This window comes from Hyperolius riggenbachi, chromosome 4 (genome assembly GCF_040937935.1).
Source record: "Hyperolius riggenbachi isolate aHypRig1 chromosome 4, aHypRig1.pri, whole genome shotgun sequence".
NCBI classification, from domain to species: Eukaryota; Metazoa; Chordata; class Amphibia; order Anura; family Hyperoliidae; genus Hyperolius; species Hyperolius riggenbachi.
In genome coordinates this window covers 188,854,720-188,877,596 of record NC_090649.1, presented here as the reverse complement: position 1 = coordinate 188,877,596, position 22,877 = coordinate 188,854,720, and the positions used below count along the sequence as shown (strand labels likewise).

The 22,877-nt window shown below is 43.4% G+C and overlaps 1 protein-coding gene across 1 annotated transcript in view; it reads left to right on the top strand.

Annotated features, from left to right (window-relative positions):
- The window catches only part of LOC137571651 (fetuin-B-like), a 36,083-nt gene extending 28,048 nt beyond the window's left edge, over nucleotides 1–8,035 (top strand). The window contains exons 6-7 of the mRNA XM_068281111.1: nucleotides 3,215–3,301; nucleotides 7,324–8,035. Coding sequence (XP_068137212.1) covers nucleotides 3,215–3,301; nucleotides 7,324–7,935 — 699 coding nt within the window. The 3' untranslated portion in view covers nucleotides 7,936–8,035. The remainder of the gene's footprint in view (nucleotides 1–3,214; nucleotides 3,302–7,323) is intronic.
- Nucleotides 8,036–22,877: the final 14,842 nt, after the last annotated feature.

The following is a 22,877-nucleotide window of genomic DNA, read 5'->3' as shown; positions in this document are numbered from 1 at the left end:
ACGGTGTTTCTCCTATCTGATTGCCTGATGAAGCGGGAGCTTTGCCCGTGAAACGCGTTGCATTTTTTGGAAATTTTACTGTTATTAATTAACGACTTATTGGCTGGTCTATTTTTACCTGAGTGGTGTATCCACCTGCACCCCTCCTTTTAAGCGGGTTTTAACTATTTTATACTTGTTGGCGCCTCTGTCATTCTTGTTTTATCACTAGACAAGGAAATGATCAGATTGCTGGGCTAAGCATTATACTATCAACTGTAAAGATGGCACCATGCAGGTTGATTGTTCGATAACTAACCAAACACCACAAAGATAGATCCAAAGTAATTTCTGTGTCAATGGATGTATCTTGGTTTGCAGAACATCTATACATATGCTCACTGGTGAAGGAGGCCCACTCCATGCTTCATCTTCACAGCCTTGCCCATGAATCAGGTGGGCGAAACAGCCCCCAACCTATTCAACAGCTCCAGCTTCACTACTGATGTGCGGTCTCAAACAATAGAAGAAAGGGTATATATGGCGTTATCTGGTTGCCCCGATACCTGACGCACCAGCCAGGGGTCCATCGGTTGTCAGGAAATTGACTGCCGTTACTGCCACACACCTGATAAAGCCCCTGCGACAGAGATTTTCCTCCATTTCCAATTGATTGTTTCCACCCATTTTACTTAGAAATTCAATAGAAAGACCGATTGGGTGGCCATGTTGCAGCACCAATTCCCTTCTGATTTGATTAAATTATCGAATTGGAAGGTCAATCGGCACACAAAATTGACTGATGTATGGGCACCTTTAGCAATTCAGGCAGTTGACTACTTTTATGTGCACTAAAGCACTGTCACTGCCAGAGTAAACCTATATGGGGAGTGCAATCAGATTCACCTGGGAAGTATAAGAATTCTCAGTAGCACGTATATAAATCATGCTGTAGTACCGTACTGCTAAACTGCCACTGCATGTTGAAAATTGCCTTCTGGCTGGTAGTACATTATAAGCAAAGAACACAACAGGGTCTAGATAGCCAGAAAACTGCACAACACCAATGGTTCTTTGGGAAGGCAAGCAACCGCATCACCAAGCTGCATGGGATCTGCCTGAAAAAGGTAAATACCAATTCCGAATCCTAACACCCTCATTCCAATGATTGAGAAAAAGCCTTTGTGCCTAGTAGTGTTGGATATGGGGGTCTTAAATTGGAGGGCTTGCTGCCCTTTTATTTTTAGGAGGCACCACTGCTCCTCTGTTGTTCTTCTGAGTTCTCCATTACGCTGAAAGTATCAAAACCAAAGACATCTTAAAAGAAACCCAAGGGGAAAGACATATGAAGACTGCCATATTTATTTCATTTTAAACAATACAAGTCAGTGGCTGGATAGTGTACTGAATAAGGGCTCTGCCTCTGACACAGGAGACCTGGGTTAAAGTTTCAGCTCTTCCTGTTCAGTAAGCCAGCACCTAAGTATTCAGTAAGGAGTCCTTGGGCAAGACTCCCTAACGCTGTTACTGCTTACTGAGCACGCCCTAGTGGCTGCAGCTCTGTCGCTTTGAGTGTGCCAGGAGAAAAGCGCAATATAAATGTTATTTGTCTTGTCTTGTCTTGCTAGAAGTCCTGCTGTTCATTCTGGTCAGTAGTGTCCAAAGTACGGCTAATTTTGTCAGATTTGTATCAGAGACACCTGATCCCCATGCTTGTTCAGGGTCTATGGGTAAAAGTATCAAAGGCAGATGATCACCGGGACAGCCAGACAATTTACAATGTTTAAAAGGAAATAAATATGTCAGCATCCATATGTCTCTGATCTCGTGTCCCTTTTAAAGTAAACCTGAGAGGAGTGAGAACAAAAGTTTTATATATACCTGGGGCTTCATTCAGCCCCCTTCAGGCTGATCAGTCCCTCGCTGTCTTCCCATGCTGCCTGGATCCTCTGGTAGGCTGCCTGATAACTTTGCAAGTCGGGGAGTACTGCGCATGCCCGGCCTCTCACACCCCATTGGGCTCCTGTTGCTGGGTGAGTTTTGCGCCTGCGCAGTACTACTGCTACTGCGCAGTCCACTCCTGGCCACCGGAGCAAGACGGAGGAGCGTGTACAGCCGGACTGCACCTGCGCCGACTGGTGCTGACTTGCCAGATTACCGGGCCGCCTAGAGGAGGATCCAGGCGGAGGAGGAGGATGGCGAGGGACCGGTCAGCCTAAAGGGGGCTGGAGGAAGCCCTGGGTATGTATAAATCTTTTGTTTTATTCGTATCAGGTACCCTTTAAGCTACGACAAAAAAAAAACCCACATAAATCTAGGCACATCACCTAAAGTTAGGACATTTAAATAAGTTATTAGGGAGGTGCTAAAGGGGATGTGGCCAGCAAAATGGCAAAGACAGTTAACCCTTTGCACACTCACATGCAATGTTCATACAAATGCTTTCACAGAAAAGCCGGGGTCTTAGTTCACAGAAGAATGCATTCTCTAGCGTAGTCACCTACACTGCACAGAGGTATCCAGGTATTCATAGGTGTCCTAACTCTGGCCCTGTAACCTGCATAGTGCAGACATACAGCTAACGTAATGTATCCATGCGCACCATACACATACACCAGCATAAGCTGTGTGCATGCTGACAATAGACACAGACAGGGGAAGGAGGAAGTGCACTGGATTAAACCCTAGCCACAGGGGTCAGTTACAACACATAAATCCAGGCACATCACTTCAACTTAGGACATTTAAATAAGTTATTAGGGAGGTGCTAAAGAGGGTGTGGTCAGCAAAATGGCAAAGACAGTTAACCCTTTGCACACTCACATGCAAATATTCATACAAATGCATTTACAGAAAATCATCGAGGAACCACTGCTATCCCTACAGGCAGCTAAGTTAAAAGCCGGGGTTTTAGTTACAAAAGAATGCAAAATGTCTTTGCCTTTAAGTTACGGCCACACGTGGCATGTATTTCCACTGCATTGCATTTTATTTGCATTCGCATGCAAATTTGCAATCTCAATTTCTCTGACTGCTTATGTTCTTGTGCAATGTCCTTATTCCCAACAGGTAACCGCTCTTTTATGTGTGTACAACTTAAAGACAAAGCAGAATGTAAAGATGTTCACCATAATGGCATCTTCTAATGCTTGTTAAAATGTTACATTGTATTTAGGTGTCATGTTTCAAAGTTACTTGCTATACAGTACAAATGTAGGTTTATTTTTTATTGCAGCATGTTGGCTTCTGCATAGGTAGTGTATGGAATACACCGGAAAAGACAGAGGGATTAAGCGTGAACTGTGAGATTTACAATCCTAGGGTAAGTCTAATGACTGTTGTTATTTTCTTATTTTTGTTTCTAACAATGAAACTAATGTATGTTCAACATTTTGTTACAGGGATCAGTATTGAATATCATAATAAATAATAATCATAAACAGTAATGTATAATTGGTGTGAGAATGGAACTTGATGGCTCTTACGATATTGATGTCTTCACTTTCTGGCACAATATTGCAAATGCCCCAGTGCATTCTCCTATTTTCTAATCCATATTAGGGCTGGAACCCACCAGAGCAATTTTTGAGCGTTTAGGGAGCGATTCAAAACACTAGTGATTTCCCTAAACGCTCAGCTAATGTTAATGGATGGGCCAAATTCCACTGGAGCGATTGCAATTAGCAAAATCGCAAACGCAGGACATGCAGCATTTTTAAATGTGTTAGCGTTTCTGTAATGTAAAGTATATAAACGCTGATGTAATCGCTCATGAATTGCTATACAGAACGATTTTGCTAGCATTTTTAAACTACTGCACACTGTAAAAAAAACAAAAACAAATTGCAAATCGCTACCCAATCGCTGGCAAAACGCTTTCACTTTTTAAAATCGCTACCAAAATCGGCAAAAAACGCTCATAAAATTGCTTACAAAACGCTCATTAAAAAACGCTAGCGATTGCGATTAGCAATAGCACTTTGTATTGAGTTCCAGGCCTAATAGTAAACTTGCATTTATTAGCATTGTACAAAGTCTGTACTTTTTTTGCAATAAGTGTATTGAAAATATTGTTAGTCCTGCAGGTCCTTGCTGTTAGAATGGGATTTGCTTCCTTTGATGACACAACTTCAAAAAGAAAATCCTTGGGCAGACAGTATTTCTATATCCTACCTAATAAAAGCCCTGTGTCTCTGCGTCCCATGTCCATGTGTGTGTGTCTCCCTGCGTTTGCTCTACCGTGCATGTGCCATAGGGACAGCCGTTGGACAGGAGTAGGACAGCCAGGGGACGGCTGGGTGGACGTATGTGTGTTCGGCGCATGTGCGCGCTGGCAGGTGACGGCGGTGATGGACCTAGCCCGTTTTTAAACAGGCTAAGGTCACTAGTATAATATAAACATTATATGTGCTAGAGTCTGTGAACCAATCTGTCAATAATAGCTCACCTCCATAGTTTTTCCTTACCCATTCTGTAAAGTGTTAATCTGTAAGTATTTGCAGAGTGTCTCACAGCTTTCAGCTCCAGACAGGGTTGATTCTCTCATGAAGCAAGGTGAAACATTTGCTTCAGGCGCAGAGATTACAGGGACATTATGTTTGTACTGTGCGTGTTCACACTTACAGCATGCAGTTATAAAAAGAGGAGAAGTGAGAGGAGAGCGAGGTGAAGAGGTCATCATTGGGGAAAAGCAGCTTGTTGTGCTGTGTGAGGAGTCTGTCAGCATGTGAGGAGAGAGGAGGCAGGGGAGCAGCAGTGTTTGACTTTCACAGTACAAGGGAGGAGGATGCACTGCTGTCCTGACTGAGGAGGAACGGAGAACGGCCAACTGGCCAGTATGCTATTGTGTTAAGCTGCAGCATGTCATGTGAGAACAGTAAATGAATCAGAGTAAACTGTCAGGTGCTGTGTGATCATTCCAAATCTCATGTCTAAAACCGGCCCTGGCTCCAGAGAGAAAGGAGAGGAGAAGGGATAAACACAGATTCTCCTCACCAGAATCTTCAAAATCTGCCAGCTTTTTGCTACTTACTGTGAGTGACAGCAATATAGGAAAAAAAGTAATTCATAGTGCATTCTACTCATGGTGAATTCTAAAAGAACGTGTATGTATTTTAACCCTTAGACTATCTATAGGCAACTTGTAAAATGATATCAAAGCGCTATAGCTGGTACAAAGTTTAAAAACTATAAAAGTCCCAACGGAGTGCGCTACCACAAGGTCCGGCAAGACCTAAACACTTATGCACATTCGCTTAAGCGCACATCCTAATTCATATAAAAGTCCACATAGACATCAATCAAGAGTTCTAAAATGCCGTTCTCATATGCAATTTCTTGATCTCTTGTGCCACCATCACCATGGACACCCAACAGTAAACAGACTCACCAGATGTATTTTCCAGTGGCCACTGCTAGACTGGCCAACCATGCACAAATCCAGGAGCCTCAGTACTTCAGGATCCTGGTACCGCTGTAATGCTGTCCTTTTAGACCTCCATCATCCTCCACATTATCCATGCAAAGTACCTGATATTCTTTATGGCGAGAATTACAAGATGCTGCTCGGTCCTTTCCACAGCCTGGAGGCCAGCAGAAGCATCTGCTGGCCTCCAGGCTGTGGAAAGGACCGAGCAGCGGGACCAGTGGTGGCGGCGAGACAGCAAGCCGCATGAATGCAGAAGAGTCCCTCAGACTGCACAGCGTGGGAAATATCGCAGTGGGAACATCCCTGTGTGGCAATTACACATTAAACCGATTCACAGCGCTGTTTCACACGCCAGCATCTTGTAATTCTCGCCATAAAGAATATCAGGTACTTTGCATGGATAATGTGGAGGATGATGGTGGTCTAAAAGGACAGCATTACAACGGTACCAGGATCCTGAAGTACTGAGGCTCCTGGATTTGTGCATAGTTTGCCAGTCTAGCAGTGGCCAATACATCTGGTGAGTCTGTTTACTGTTGGGTGTTCATGGTGATGGTGGCACAAGAGATCAAGAAATTGCATATGAGAACGGCATTTGAGAACTCCTGATTGATGTCTATGTGGACTTTTATATGAATTAGGATGTGCGCTTAAGCGAATGTGCATATCCATAGGCAACATCTATAAGTGTTTCTGTGTTTTCTACTGCAAGATTTGATTAGTCCATTTCCAATGCATTTTTACAATAATTAGCATAATTCTAAATTATCTCAAATTTAATTGCACCTCGTTGACAATGTCTGCTGACTAATGTGTATATTTGGGAAAGATATTTAATAAACAAAATTTAAACATAGCTGGCACTGGCATGTAGCTTTAAAGGAATACTGTAGGAGGTCGGGGGAAAATGAGTTGAACTTATCCGGGGCTTCTAATGGTCCCCCGCAGACATTCTGTGCCCGCGCAGCCACTCACCGAAGCTCCGGCCCCGCCTCCGGTTCACTTCTGGAATTTCAGACTTTAAAGTCTGAAAACCACTGCGCTTGTGTTGCCGTATCCTCTATCCCGCTGATGTCACCAGGAGCGTACTGCGCAGGCACAGAGCATACTAGGCTTGCACAGTACGCTCCGGGTGACATCAGCGAAGCGAGGGGACGGCAATGCAGGCGCAGTGGTTTTCCGACTTTAAAGTCGGAAATTCCAAAAGTGAACCGGAGGCGGGGTTGGAGCATCGGTGAGTGGCTGCGCGGGCACAGGATGTCTGCGGGGGACCATTAGAAGCCCCGGGTAAGTTCAACTCATTTTCCCCTGACCTCCCCCCCCCCCCACAGTATTCCTTTAAGAAAAACAAAAAAGCACTGGCAGGCTAAGAGTTACATTTTTATTAAAGTTTAAATGTTACCAGTTAAAATTAAATGTTACAATTTTTTGTGATAGTTGTCCTTTAACCCTAATCCCACTACTGCATAACCATAGTTTTGTAGAAAGACTACTCCACCATCTCATAGTAAACTTTTCCTTACCCACAACTCAACAGTAAAAAGCAACACTCCAGCTAAAACATTTTGTTTTGGGTAGACTAGAGGATGGTTACTAACACCGTTAGGTGTTCATTGCTTTTGGGTGTCCTTTAATTGCTCCTTGCTTTTATTATGATCAGTCACTTGAATGGAAATCAGGGAATTAATCAACTAAATACACTTGCACCACTTTATTTTGATTGAAAGAAGTAGCCTAAAAGTCTGACTCCAATTTAAATCAAAATCAACAAATCGAGCACAGGACAATGATATTCTGCAGTTGGTCATAATTATCATCTTGAATTGATATAGTATGTTCATTTAATGTGTAAGCTATACATTGGTAAACTCTATTTGAAACTAGATTTCATTACTTGATTTTCTTTTTCATTTAAGGATGATGATCACCATCATCCTCATCACCATGGGCATGGAAAATGTGGGGGTGAAAAGGAAGGTGCCCAGGTGGATGCAACAAAAGGTACTTCTGATGTTCCTGGAGCTGATGAAGCAGGTACAGGTGAGGCAACACCTGGAGAAGCAGATAAGCATAGAGATCACAAACATCACTGCCATCCCGGACATCACCACCACCACCGCCATCATCCAGGTCACCACGATCATCATCATGATCATCCTGGTCATCACCACCATCATCATCACCATCATGACTCAAAAGATCCAACCCAACAACATGACCATCACCATCATGATCACAAGCATAACGATACTGATCATGGTTCCTCATCTGAAGAAAGCACTGGCGCAAAGCCTTTCAAGAAACCATCAAAGGGTTCAGTTGATATTTACTACGATTATGATGGAACCAAAGCAACAGCCCCACCAGTACCAACTATCACCCGCTCATCCCAGTTCAGAAGGCATCTTCCTTGGAAGCATATGCCTGAGACTGTTGATTTCCCAAATGAACCACCAGCTCTGCAAACATGTCCCGAAGCACCTAGGTCAGACGTGCCAGCAAGAGTGAGAGATTACATGTTTGTATAGTGCAATAATAAAATTCAACACTAACGCACGATGACAGTACTAAATCCTGGCAAAACAACAACAACGACAACAAAAAAAATAAACCAAACGTTAAGACTCATTTCTTGAATTATTTCTTGATTTATTTCTTTAGTGTTGAGTATAACCAAATAAGTGATTGAAGGCTTTATAAACACAGGCTGATCTGCGATGAAGCTTTTGGGCTATTAATCATTGCAGTCGATTTTCCAGTTGGTGATTGATTGGTGGGAACACCAAATTAACATACACACGTATGAGGGCTCTGAGATTGGTCCAAGCAAGTTTCTGCATACGCCTGTTCTAGTCACATGACACTGCTTGGGTCATGTTCATTGTTCACATGTACAACCGATATATTTTTACCTGGGTGTCTGACTGCTTAAAAAATAATAACCTGATTATTTGATAATTCCTTTTAGATTGGCCTACAGAAATAATTTACTTCCAATCAACTGACAATCTGATAATTTTGATCAAACTATTTGTTTATGGGAAGTGAATATTTGCTTGATTGTAGCAGACCTTATATTAATTGTTCTAACAGTTCACATGCAGTTGAAAGACTTCAGGTAAAAATCTAGTAAACAAAATGCATAGATATATTTTAGGCTGCCATGTTTATTTCCTTTTAAACAATACCAGTTGCCTGGCAGCCCTGCTGATTTAGTAGTGTCTGAATAACACCAGACACAAGCATGCAGTTAATCTTGTCCGATCTGACAATAATGTCAGATACCCCTGATCTGCATATTCAGGGTCTATGGCTAAAAGTCTTAAAGAGACTCTGTAACAAAATTTTCAGCCTTATTTCTTCTATCCTATAAGTTCCTATACCTGTTCTAATGTGGTCTGTCTTACTGCAGCCTTTCCTAGTTGCATAGTCGTTGTAATATCTCTGTTATCTAATCTTTTTTTTGCTTTGTCAGCTTTGTCGGCTCAGGCAAGAATGTGCTGCTCAGCTTGTGATAGGGAAAAGCTATACACACCCTCTCCACGCCCCCTGCAGGCTCTGTATGAGTCACAGACTGAGCTTCTCTGAGCCTATCACAAGCTGGTTAGCAGCCATGTCTTTTGTTTGTAAATACTGCCTAAAACTGGCAATTACAAGCCAGGATTGCAGCAAGGAGTGGCAGAAACAGCACAGAGGGGCCCAGGAGAACATAATGAATAGAATGGTATGCTTTTTATTATAAGAATTTTAGAGTACAGATTCTCTTTAATGGTGCCCATACACGATACAATAAAAATGTTCGATTTTCCCGTTTATTCGATCTAAATGATCGAATTGAATGAAAGTTGAAAATATTTTTTTTTTGATCAAGAAATTCGAACGATTATCCCGTTTTTTCGGGAAAAATGATCGGACATGCTGGAAAAATCTTTATATTCGATCTAACAGATTAATCAAACTAAATTATCTCATTGAAAAATTGTACCATGTATGGCCACCTTAAAGCGGATCCGAGATGAAAAACTAACTATAACAAGTAACTTGTCTATATATCTTATCTAAAGTTTAGATAGTTTACACAGCAAATCTAGCTGCAAACAGCTTCAATAGAATATGATTATTTCTTCCTGTGATACAGGATGACAGCAGCCATGTTGTTTGTAAATATTACACACAGGCAAGCTTATCAGCATCTTCAGCACTCAGCCTGTGAAAAAAACTTAATTCCTCCTCCCTCCGCCTCTGAAACCTCTGGCTAGTAATATCTCGCCCTCCTACTGCCCAGACTGAGCTCCCATGAGCCCTTGCTACTGTCTGAAAATGCCAAGGCTCTCTGAAAAGCTGTGGGTGAGGCTTGTTTAGTTTATAGGGAGTTAGAGTATTAAAACAAAAAAGTATTTGGCTTGATGAATGCCCTATAAACAATAGGAAAGGAACACAATTATGCACTGAGTAAAAGTTCATCTCGGATCCACTTTAAAGGCAGAGGTTCAGCATTATAACAAGGCAACTAGTATTGCTTAAAAAGAAATAAATATGGCAGCCTCCATATCCCTCTTGTTTTAGTTGTCCTTCAACTAATTTGCTTATGGGAATTTTACTCCAGCAGAACTTTTATGCCTTCCCTTGTTCAGCCTCTAGGAGTGTGCGGCAAGCAGGACTGCAGAATGCACCAAGACAGGTCGCTATAACAACACCTGCTTCCCTGCTGCTCTGTAAGGCCATCATCACTGGAGACTACAAGAGGAGCTCCAGAGGGTAACCCCTTTATTGCCCCTTTATTAGAGGGAGGGAATGAGAAGTTGGGCCTCACCTTGGCCTGGGTCTCCCTTGTGCTGCAGGAGCTGCTCCCCTTACTCCTCTGCTTGCTGGGAGCCTGAAGAAGTTGCATTGATGAAACTTACAAGGCAAGATACAAAATGACCTTCTCACAGCTTTATGTGCTATATGTTGTATCATTAATATATAAAACAGAAGAGTTCCAGAGGAGGGAAGAGTCGCATGAGAAATCATGGATGGACGTGCTTAGGGTAGATGATGAGTGAATGATTTCTATTTCCAATTGAAGTTGGCTAAACATTTACAAAACCCATGTAATAAATTACTGTCAGCAGGTATCATGTAGAGGGACCCAATTTTAATTTTCACCCAGGGCCCCATTTCACCTAATATATGCCCTGAATGGGCATGAAAATGTATGTATACTCACCTCCACAATCTGCCACCACATAATCAAAAAGCTTTTTCTGAACAATCCCTGACTGACATCGGAGCTGTGGCTGCAGCGGTGTGAAAGAGGTCTGGATCTCTTTATCCTAAATTACTAGTCAAAGCATCACATGCAGTGATCCTTCACCTCAGTCATCCCTGTGCAGCTACTGCTGGGTGGAATGCTACTGCATCCTACATGGAGAGATATCAGTTGAGCTCTGAGAACTGGATGCTATTGCAGTTCAGGAGCTCAAATCAGTTTCAATTAATAAAATCAATAGGGAATCAAGCATGTATGTGCACAGTTCCCTATTTGATACAAATATGTAATCTGGAAATAGACTAATTAAATGCAGCAGTGGCTGCATTTACTTGGTCTATTTCGGTAACAGTAAATTCGAGCGCCTGAGGCAAGTGGACAAATCGGGCGCCGCCATTCACTCCCATAATAAATATCGTTTAATGGGCGCCCGACAGGAAAAAAGGGAGCCGGAGAAAAATAACGTTTTATAAGCGGCGCCAGGAGACTTTTACTGTTTTATAACTGCTTCTCATGATTACACATTATTTTATGATTTATAATTTTTTAAACATTATTTTTAAACGAAAAACAGTACAATCTTTTTTAAAACATTATTTTTAAACAAAAAACAGCACAATATTTTTTTCACACGTTATTAATGCTTATCACAGGGGGGTCTTAGGTTTAGGCACCACCAGGGGGGTCTTAGGTTTAGGCACCAACAGGGGGGTCTCAGGTTTAGGCACCACCAGGGGGGTCTTAGGTTTAGGCACCACCAGGGGAGTCTTAGGTTTAGGCACCACCAGGGGAGTCTTAGGTTTAGGCACCATCAGGGGAGTCTTAGGTTTAGGCACCACCAGGGGGGTCTTAGGTTTAGGCACCAACACGGGGGTCTAGGGGTTAGGGGTAGGTACAGGGAGGGTTACTTACTTTTTTTTTTTAAACGTTATTATACGTTTCACTTTTTAAACGGAAGATTAACGTTTTCACAATTGCTAATTTCATGCACATTATTTAATGATTTATAACTTTATAAAACATTATTTTTAAACGAAATATAGTACGTTATATTTTTAAACGTTATCTATGTTTATCGTTTAAAACCCCGCGCCCTTTTTTCCCAGCGCCCCCTTTTTAACGTACGCGTCTATTTCACTGGTTCAATAATTTTGCATAAAATGAAAATGCATTTTTCATCAGCTTGGAATTACGAACCATCCCTAGTTGCCAGGTACCACCCTGATACAAAGACCTGCCACCTGCGCTATTTATTACACAAATGGGCAGATGCCATGCATGGTGATACTCGAAGACTTTTTTTTGTGTGAACTGATATACAGACATACACAAACAGCAAACAAACACAGATCATTTATATCACGCTTTTCTCTTGGCGGACTCAAAGCGCCAGAGCTGCAGCCACTAGGATGCGTTCTATAGGCAGTACTAGCAGCATTAGGGAGACTTGCCCAAGGTCTCCTACTGAATGGGTGCTGGCTTACTTAACAGCCAGAGCCAAGGTTCGAACCCAGGTCTCTTGTGTCAGAGGCAGAGCCCTTAACCAGTACACTATCCAGCCATATGCACATGCACAATATGTAAAAAGTGGGACTGCAAAATGTTTTAAAACTTCAATTAGTAACAAAAATCAGTGTAGCCTTATTAACCTCCTATGCACCACGCATGTCCGTAATGGCCACTGGTAATACTATGGGGGAATTATGGTGCAATCTGCACATCCATTTAATACAGGGCAAGCCAAATAGCTATTCTAAACTCAGGTAAATAGGGGAGCTGTTTCAGAAAACCTCAATCTACAGTATTTACGATGAAGGGTTAAGTAGGAGGTAATAAATTGCATAGGGAGTTTAAATACTTATTTTCTAGGTAATGTGGCTAGAGATCTTCCAATGTCTTATGTGAGACCCTAGTCTGCTGCTTTCTCTGGTTGCTAGAAGTCTTCTTGTCAGTGGCGTAGCAATAACGATAGCAGCCATAGCGGTTGCTATAGGGCCCGCGGCAGCCCTACGTCACAGGGGGCCCGCCGCCCGTAGCTCAGAGCACTTTTTTTTTAAATTATTATTTCATGTTGGTCCGGTTCGGTCCGGGCCCCTCTCCCCCTGTAGAATAGCCCCCCCCCCGGCCCCCAGCCCCCCTCATCTGTTAAGGTGGCTCCGCGGCTGAAGTGATGAGGGGACTACTTTGCGCATTGATACCCTCCCTGGCGGCCGGTCCGACACTTACTCTATAGTTCCGGTGTAGTGCCGATTTGTCCTACTTTGTCGAAATGTACTACCTGGGCTAATCTGGTAGCGTCAATCGATTAGTCAAGGTGTCTAAATATGCAATTTTATCGGGATATGCTACTGGTCTGCCTAACTTACTCACCCTTCTCCACTCGTAACCCAAACTCTACCCCCTCTCCTATCCTAACACTAACCCTCCCATCTGTTCTCCTAACGCTAACCTCCCTTTTCTACTCCTAACACTAACCTACAACCTCTCCTAACCTGCTCCTATGGGATGCTTAGTAGTAGTTAGTATCGACAAGCCGGCGGAAGGATATCATGCAAACTGAGCTCAAGTGCTGGTGCACATGCCCAGATCGGATTGCAGCATGTCTCGATAGGAAGCGTGAATCGGCATTACACCGGCCAGGCCAGGCAGGGAGGACTTGGAGGAGGGACGTCATCACGACACGGAGGGAGCGGACTGCGGACAGGTGGCTGCCTCTCCTCAGACCCGACTGTCTGGACTGGAGCGAAGGAGCGTGCACCGGAGCGGAGCAGCGTGCCCTGGAGCCGGAGGCCACCCGAGGAGGAACAGTGCGACCCGACCCGTCACCCGACCCCACGCAAACAGCAGCTTTGTTGTGAGTATATCTGTGTCTGTAGTGTGTATGCTGATGCTGGTGCTGGCTGCGGGGGGCGGGGAGGATGGGGGCCGGGGGAGAGAGTTGCTGGCTTGCTGCCCACCACCACCACCACCCCCCATACCTGGCCCTGGCTGGCAGGCAGCCATGATAGTACATGTGCTGACTGCGGGGGGGGGGGGGGGCGTGGGGCTAGGGGGATGGAAGCCCGGGGAGAGTGTTGCTGGCTTGCTGACCACCACCACCACCCATACCTGGCCCTGGCTGGCAGGCAGCCGTGATATTACATGTGCCTGGTGCTGGCTGCGTGGGGCATGGAAGCCCGGGGAGAGAGTTGCTGACCACCACCACCCATACCTGGCCCTGGCTGGCAGCCATGATAGTACATATGCCTGGTGCTGGCTGCGGGGGGTGGATGGGGGCCGGGGGAGAGTGTTGCTGGCTTGCTGCTAACCACCACCCATACCTGGCCAGCGGCCATGATGGTACATGTTCCTGGTGCTGGCTGCTGTGGACGGAGGTTCCTGGAGGGGGGGGGGGGGGGCGTTTTCAGGCTGAGCCACTGAACCCCCAATTTTTCCATTGGTGGGCCCTGGCCGGCCCACCTCCTGGGGGCCCCAGAGCTGAGGAGGGGGGCACAGTGCAGGAAGGGGGGAAAGTGGGCACAGAGCGGTGGGGAGGGGGGAAGCCTCCCCCTCCCTCACCTAGGGCCCCCCTTTCGCGCACCCCACCCCTCCAGAATTGCAGCCAGCCAGCGGAACGGCTTACCGAGAACCATAGCTCTGCGTGCTGCTGGTCTGGTCTTCTGCACTGACTGTCCAATCATGCTCTTGCAGTACTTCCTGTGAGAGCGTGATTGGACAGTGCAGTGCAGGAGATGGAGACCAGCAGTGGCGCGCAAAGCTCTTCTCTCAGTAAGTGATTTCCGCTCACTGCCGCTGCAGGCTGCAATTTTAGAGGGGGGAGCGCGGAAGGGACCCCTAGGTGAAGGGGGGAAGCTCCCCCCCAGCCGCTCTGTGCCCACTGCCCCCCCACCAGCATGGGGGCCCCCACTAACTGGGGACATGCATTTGTGTGGATATCTGCTGCCAATCTGATTGTATTTTGTGGGGATGTCTGCTGCCAATCTGATTATATTTTGTTGGGAAATTTGCCACCAATCTGATTGTGTTTTGTTGGGAAATCTGCCGCCAATCTGATTGTGTGTTGTTGGGAAATCTGCCGCCAATCTGATTGTGGTTGGGAAATCTGCCGCCAATCTGATTGTTTTGTTGGGAAATCTGCCGCCAATCTGATTGTATTTTGTGGGGATATCTGCCGCCAATCTGATTACATTTTGTCGAGACTACTTGATGAATTATCATGGCATGTAACTACTTGATTATTTTTATCTGAAATGTATCTGGGCGGACCTAATCTCTGTGAATAACACCGCTACTTATTGTGTTTTTGGGGGTTTTTTTGTCTGCCCATGACTCATCATGACCACAGCACGCCCATGTTCCAGTGCGTCGGGACACCCATCCACATGTCCTTGTTGAAGACTGTCCTCAGAAGTGCTCACAATCTATTCCCTACCATAATCATGCAAAATTTCTAGAGTACATGTGTATGTGAGCCCAAAATTCAAAAAATTCAAAACATTTTGCTATGGGGCCCAGTCATTTCTAGCTACGACCCTGCTTCTTGTGATGTCTTTTTTTGTGTTGCTTGTCTTCAACTTACTTATAGCTGCTTGCTCTGTGATGACTGAAGAGACACTGGCCGGAGTATTCATTCTCTATTAAATATAGTGGTTAACTGTGCTATATTTATAGACACAGCTGGATGATGCAGTAGGCAGACAGGAAATTCTATTAACTCTTGATTTTAAAAAAGGATAGGCTTCTAAAATGCGACTCCTCATTTAAAGAGAAACCGTGACCAAGAATTGAATTTCATCCCAATCAGTAGCTGATACCCCCTTTCATATGAGAAATCTATTCCTTCTCACAAACTGATCATCAGGGGGCTCTTTATGGCTGAAATTGTGATGAAATCCCTCCCACAGGAAACTGAGGACCATGGTTGCATTTTGGGAAATAGCTGTTTACAGCTGTTTCCAACTGCCAAAAAAGCAAGGAGCAGCTACATCACCTGCCAACAGTAAAATGTCACCATGAGATAATTGTCAGAATGTAAATCGAAGAGGAAAGATTTTACAATGGGCAAACACTGACTAAATTATTTATACATAATTATTGTAAAAATAAAGCACTTTTTTATTGCTGTAACGATTGGGGAATTATTTCCGTGGTCAGCGCACAAGATCTGCACTGACACTGCGGAAATCCTCCACAAGCGTATAAAAATGACAGAACCCAGCTTGGGTGCAATGCACCTGTAGAGAGAAAGTGAGCACAGAGACAGAATGTATGTGTGTCCACCAATCTAGTAGCCACCCGGCGACGGTGAACACACAACAGAGGAAACCAAGTGGGAACGCAATCGCAAGAGTGGCGATTGCCAATAGTGACACAAGACCAAGTAAGACAGAGCACGAGTGTAGCAAGAAAGACACAGCAAATAACAATGATCAGAACGCCAAGGAAAATAACAAACGCACTCGCTAAGCGCAACAGTGACAAAGCACGCTAATGGCGCGGTCTCCGCGCGAAAAGCACAACACAGACAAAGCACGCCAACCCTAACTAACCAATGTAACACGAAAACAAATAGAGAACGCGAACGCTTACTAAACGGTAACCTCACCGAGCCTACAGCAAGCGTTCGTTCCAGACAAAACAGATAGAAGGAGTAACCAGTAGCAACCGCAGCTCTGGCCTATACTCTCAGACAGTGTACAGAAGGAACCACCGCCACTACCGCTAGGGCGAATGCGATCCAGACAGACAGACAGATGGGGCTACCAGTAGCAACCGCTGCTCTGGCTTGCACCCCTAAGGCAGAATACAGAAGGAACCACCGCCACTACCGCTAGGGCGAATGCGATCCAAACAGACAGAACGATTTCCTGTCGACCGCCGCTGGTGACAAGACAATCGCAACAGAGAGACAGTACAAAGCAAACAGATAATACAACCTGACTACGCTAGAAGGAATGCTAGAAGCACTCCCAAAGTGTAACTACTCTAAGCTAGCAATGATAGCCTACTATGAGCAGAGGGCTGAGACTTCCAGGCAAGTTAGCAGGAACAAACCATCATGACCAGCAGGGAATTCTGGGAAGAAATGGTATTTATACTGCAAGCCATCAGAGGAAGCAGCTAGGCAATTTGCATGACAAGTAGATGCAAATTTCTCACCAGCAGAGCAACTCTGAAACTTGCAGAGTGAAGACAGGTCTCTTTTCCAGAGACCTGCAGGACTCAGACCTAAAGAATGGTCAAACAGCTGTCTGCCTGTGCAGACAGCTGAGCATATCATTACAATTACATTATTTTCACTGGAGTTCCTCTTTAAAACTTAAAACAATATGGAAATGTCTGCTTCATGCAAGGTGACAAGATTCTTCAAGTGATATAGAAGACTTGTAACAACATAACAGTAATGCTGGGAATACGTTATTCAATTTCCTGTCCAATCAACGTGCAATCTGACGGGAAGTTGTATCGTGTGTACAACTGCTTCAGATTGATAACACAATCGATTTTCCTATGATAACTTTGCAAAATCAATCTTGTCTGATCTGTTTCAAAAACAGATTCTGAATCTGAAACCGATTGGACATGTCAGAAATAATTATCCGATTCCTGTCAATCGGATGGGATATTGCATTGTGGGTATTTAGCATAAAACTTTTTAAACCTGGACCCACTCAATAATACATTCATTTGCTTACTCAGTGGCTTGTTATTGGGTCAGTGATGACAGTAGAAGATCAAATCAGAATATAGAATCCAGTCAGGTACTTGTTCCCCCTTTTTTGCATTGCGACAGAGGATTGCCAAACCCTAAACAGGTGCACAACGCACTACAGACAACATTTCAATGTTGCCAAACATTTTCGAGAGATGTGTCCTATTGCTTAAATATGTTAATGGATGTCTGTGTTATTTGGCCATGATTAAGGACATGTGGTCTGAAACTTGTTAGCTGTTTTTCCTAGCCTGTTGTTGCCTCAATAAACATTTAGACATTTACCTTTCCAAAGTCTACTGAATCCATTGCTACACTTTCCAGACTGTTGCTCAATGATGCGTCACAGTATATTTCTGAGACGCTACAAGATTTACTGACACCTATTTAACCTAAGGCAGTGTTCCCCCACCTTGTCCTCAGGGCACACCAACAGTTCCTGCTGAGGTACCAATTACCCCACCTGTGAATATGTGTGGTACTCTACAAAACATTAACTATTGGTGGGCCTTGATAACAGGGTTGGAGAACACAGCTTTCAGGTACATAGGAAAAGGGTTTTGTGAAAGATCTCTTTTAACAATTTACCTCAATGGGGGCGACTATTAGCTCACTCCTTATAAGGAAGGCAACCGAAAAGTACCACAAGCCCCTGCATTTTATTATCTCACCTCCATTTTAGGGCACACATGAAACAAATACCCGCATTCCCATGTTTGTTTCTAACTTTGTACAGCACCACCAAAGATGATAGCACTGTATAAATCTATAATAATATTAACCACTTTACCCCCGCCCGTACGAATTTCTCCGTCCCTTTTTCCATCCTTTAACCCCCAGGGACGGAGAAATCCGTACTTTCCGCGCTCCCGCCCCTGCCCGCGCTCCCGCTCGTAAACACGCCGCCCGCCGCTAGTAAACACGCCGCCGCCCGCTCGCCCGGAGATCAATGAACGGGAAAATCCATTCCCGTTCGTTGATCTAAGCCCCGCAATGATCCGCTGCTCTCCGATGGGCAGCGCGATCATTGTGAAAAAAAAAAAACACTCACAGCCTCCTTGTACTTCCTGCGAGCGTCCGGAAGTTACTGTTGCCATCTTGTGGCCAAATAGTAAAACTACACCCTAAGCATTTTTTACATAGAAATAAATTAGTGTTGCACAAAAAATTAACTCATTACCTCCCACACTCCCCATTTTTTTTTTTTTGTAATTAAAAAAAAATTAAAAAATGTACAATTAAAAAAAATACAAAAATACATAAATAGTTACCTTAGGGACTGAACTTTTTAAATATTTATGTCAAGAGGGTATAACACTGTTACTTTATAAACTATGGGCTTGTAATTAGGGATGGACGCAAAACTGAAAAAAATGCACCTTTATTTCCAAATAAAATATTGGCGCCAAACATTGTGATAGGGACATCATTTAAATGGTTTTATAACCAGGACAAAAGGGCAAATACATTTCATGGGTTTTAATTACAGTAGTATGCATTATTTAAAAACTATAATGGCCGAAAACTGAAAAATAATTAATTTTTTTCCCACATTTTTCCTATTTTCCCATTAAAACACATTTAGAATAAAATAATTCTTGCCATAATGTCCCACCTAAAGAAAGCCTAATTGGTGGCGGAAAAAACAAGATATAGTTCATTTCATTGCGATAAGTAATGATAAAGTTATAGACGAATGAATGGAAGGAGCGCTGAAAGGTGAAAATTGCTCTGGTGCTCAGGGGGTAAAACCCCTCAGTGGTGAAGTGGTTAAATTGCTTAGGAACCAGAAGTCGATTTACTTCCAAATATACTACACTATCATCATCATTATCGCTGCAGACATTTGCCATTATCACTATTGTTAATACTTGCTATTATGATCATAAACAGCATTATTACTTAAGCAAGCAGATAAAGAAACTACTGATAAAATACAACCCCTCAAGCCCCCAACACACACAGACCATCTCTCATCCTCGAGCCTGTCTCTTCTGCTCTTACAGGTTAACATCATGTACAAATAGGTTATAAATAATTTATTTCTACCATCAGGGTCAGACAGGGAGCATAACCTTATCAAACATATGCTGACATGAACTGGAGTGAGATCATATCTCAGTAACACATCATTAATCAATGATATTTAGTACATAAAGAGATCAGGGAGGTTACATCCTTTCAATGTAATTAGAACAATATTAGGAGCATGAAACAAGGACTGAAAATGTGACAGTAAGATCGGTATGCAAATAAACATTGTAAACAAACATCTACAAAAGCTAAAGGTCCTATTCTTTCTTTAGGAAATACGTGGATATTCTTCCTTAAAAGGATACAATATAATTTCCACACAAGGGGCTTGATTCACTAAACCGTGATAAGACAAATATCACTCCTTATCAAAGATATCACACGTTATCAAAGTTATCACACATTATCAAGGTTAACACGCCTTATCAGAGTAGCATAGCGAGCACTACGAACTTATGCCTGCTAATTGGCAATGGCACTCATCCTGCCACGAGCCCCTGCGGGTTTCGTAGTGCTTGCTATGCTACTCTGATAAGGCGTGCTAATTTTGATAACGTGTGATAACTTTGATAACGTGTGATATCTTTGATAAGATGTGATATTTGTCTTATCATGGTTTAGTGAATCAAGCCCATTGTTGCAAGTTTTGACTCTACTTCATCCAATTGCAGTGCAGAGACAAAATGTTGTCATGTACACATGATGAAAGCCAAGCAGCCTGAGGCATGTGGTGTATACTATGGCATGCATTCTTCCTTCCCTCTGCCCGTCCTTAATTCCGCCCCCTCAACTCACCGCTTTAGTTTCAGATATGAGTCACTGCACACAACGGGCAGCACTGTGTGCGGGCTTGTGGTAATTGAATTCGGAAGGCTATCCGGCGGAATTAAGGACTGGCAGAGAAGAGGAAGAACTGCCACTTCCTCCCTGCCCGTAATCGACGTTCTGCTCAGTCTAAGACTATGACTGAGCAGAACAGGGGCCACAAGGGGAGCTGAAGGGGAAGTATGGTGCATAGTCACAGCACTTGTAATAAAACATTTTTACAAGCATTATTGGGGTGGAAAATATGGTCAGGGGTACATAAAGCTAGAGTCACACTGTCACTTTCTTTGAAGAGAATAATTCAGATGCACAGTGACAGGCTGTTATGTGGGTATACAGCTGACAAAAATTTATAGAGCAAACAAATGCCTTTTTATAACTGTTCAGAAGTGTAATAAAATAATACATTCATTTTATCTGCATCAGGAGATCAAACAATGTATTCTTCAGATCTTTAAAGTCTGATGCTGTTCAAGATAATACCTGAATTTCTCTACCTCATCAATGTGCATGAATTTGTACTGCTCAAGGCATACACTGACTGACATGCATGCTGTGTACATTTCCCAGTCAAAAACACCATACAATGAGAGTAATAATATGAGACAATACAGTTCTGTATATTTAAGCTATGTCATGCATAATTTTTAGTTCAGGTTTGCGGTAAATTTTGAACTTTGTGGCACAAAGGGGTTAATTTACATAACAGCAGAAATATTGCCGTGTGCAATATTATGTAGGTACTTATACTAGTGTTGTAGCGCATCTGCAAAAAAAGCACAATTCACTTTACCTAGGCAACTTGGGGTAGTTGCTAGTGTGCAATGCACGCTTTCACCCAGGTAATATGCAATACACAGTTTGTACAGTCACTGCTGTAAATACCAGTAAAGCTGCCATACATTGCATGCACAATAGCACTTTTACAGCTGAATCAGCATTCCAAAGGCTAAAAATCTTGCTTGACCGCAAGCAATATTCAACATAAATATTAAATATTGTAAGAAGGGTCCCAATGCAGGAATGGAGAGGCATAGCGATATCAGGAAAGCCTCTGGACTATACAGAGACTTTCCTCTGCTGAGGTAAGTAGCTAACTTTTTTTTCTGACTTCAGGTACCCTTTGCATTTTAAGTTTGTGTCTGTCTTAAGCCTCGTACATATTATATGCAGTCGGCTGAGGCGGCTGATAATGACTGCCTCAGCCGATAGGCGTGTGCACTGTAGCCCCCGACTGCCAATCCGTCCAGCAGATTAACTTGGCCGAGCGATGGACAGCTCCTTTGTGTGACATCAGATACCCGGCGCTATGTCGTCCCCTCCCCTCACATAGCAACAGAACGCATTGTCAGCTACACATCTGACTTGTGTCTGTACAGGCCGGCCCAGCAATGTCGCCCAAGGGGATCAGGTCCTGATCCAGATGGGTGACATCGGTCAAAGTTGTGTACGGACCTTTGTATAGAGCACCTTTGCGATGTTTAGCTCATCTTTCCTACTGTTAGCTATGCTGGTTGTGTGCAGTTACCCTGTCAAATCACATATTTTCTTTGGTTAAGTTGTTCAGGAGCTTGGAGCACTAATCACATTTTTTTTCTGCTTGAAAGTGTTTGCATACATCTGTAGACGTGACTATTAATATATTCATATTATTAGGATCAATATTATTGTTTTTATTTCTTACATTTATATAGAGCTGAGATTTTTTAAAGCGCTTTTCAGAGTACACTGAACAATTAAATATCTGTTTTTATTTTATTTTAGACACAAGTCTCATATCTGCATCATTATCAACAGGAGTGAAGCTACCAATTAAATACCAGCTATTTGAATAAAACAATCAAACCCACTAGCGGCTCTTTCTTAGCACTAGTGATTTGAAAAGCTATTGCTAATGCAATGCTATGGGGGATTTGTATAAAATCACATCGCTCCAGTGAGAACACACAAATAGCATTACACTAGAATTATATTAGCAAGAGCTTTTCAAATCACACGCTTTTCAAAACAAATATAATTAGAACGATCAGTTCCATAGTGCAACATTTCTCATAATATATTTTTATATAGCCAGGGCTGTGTAGTCGGAGCAATTTTTGGGTACCTGGAGTCGGTAGTTTCATAAACTAAGACAGATGGAGTTGGATGATTTTTGTACCAACTCTACAGCCCTGTATATAGCACTGCCATCTTCTGTAGCACTTTACAGAGTACATAGTCATGTCACGGACTGTCCTCAGGAAAGATATGGCCATGGAGCAGGTTAGGGATCTATGGGTCAGTCTGCGCGAGCTCATCTGCAGCCCAGGTCCAGCTACCCCCTTAAGTGAACCAGAGACGAAGCACCCTCATGTATTTTACCATATATATCAGTGGGAACATTAGAGAAAACACCTACCCTGCTCTCTGTTTCATTCGTCACTGCTCAGCCTGCCTGTTATCAGCCCTGATAAAATCCCAGACTGGACATACAGTCTGGCTTTGCTCAGTAATCATTATAGCTGAGTCATTACAGCAGAGCCAGAAGGGGGCAGGCTTTGGCTTGAAAAGACATCAGAGGGGAGGCGCATGCGTGGCGCGCAGGAAGACGGACGCAGCTTCATATAGCTCCGCTCTCGCTCAGCTTATAAAGCTGCATAGCAGGGTAC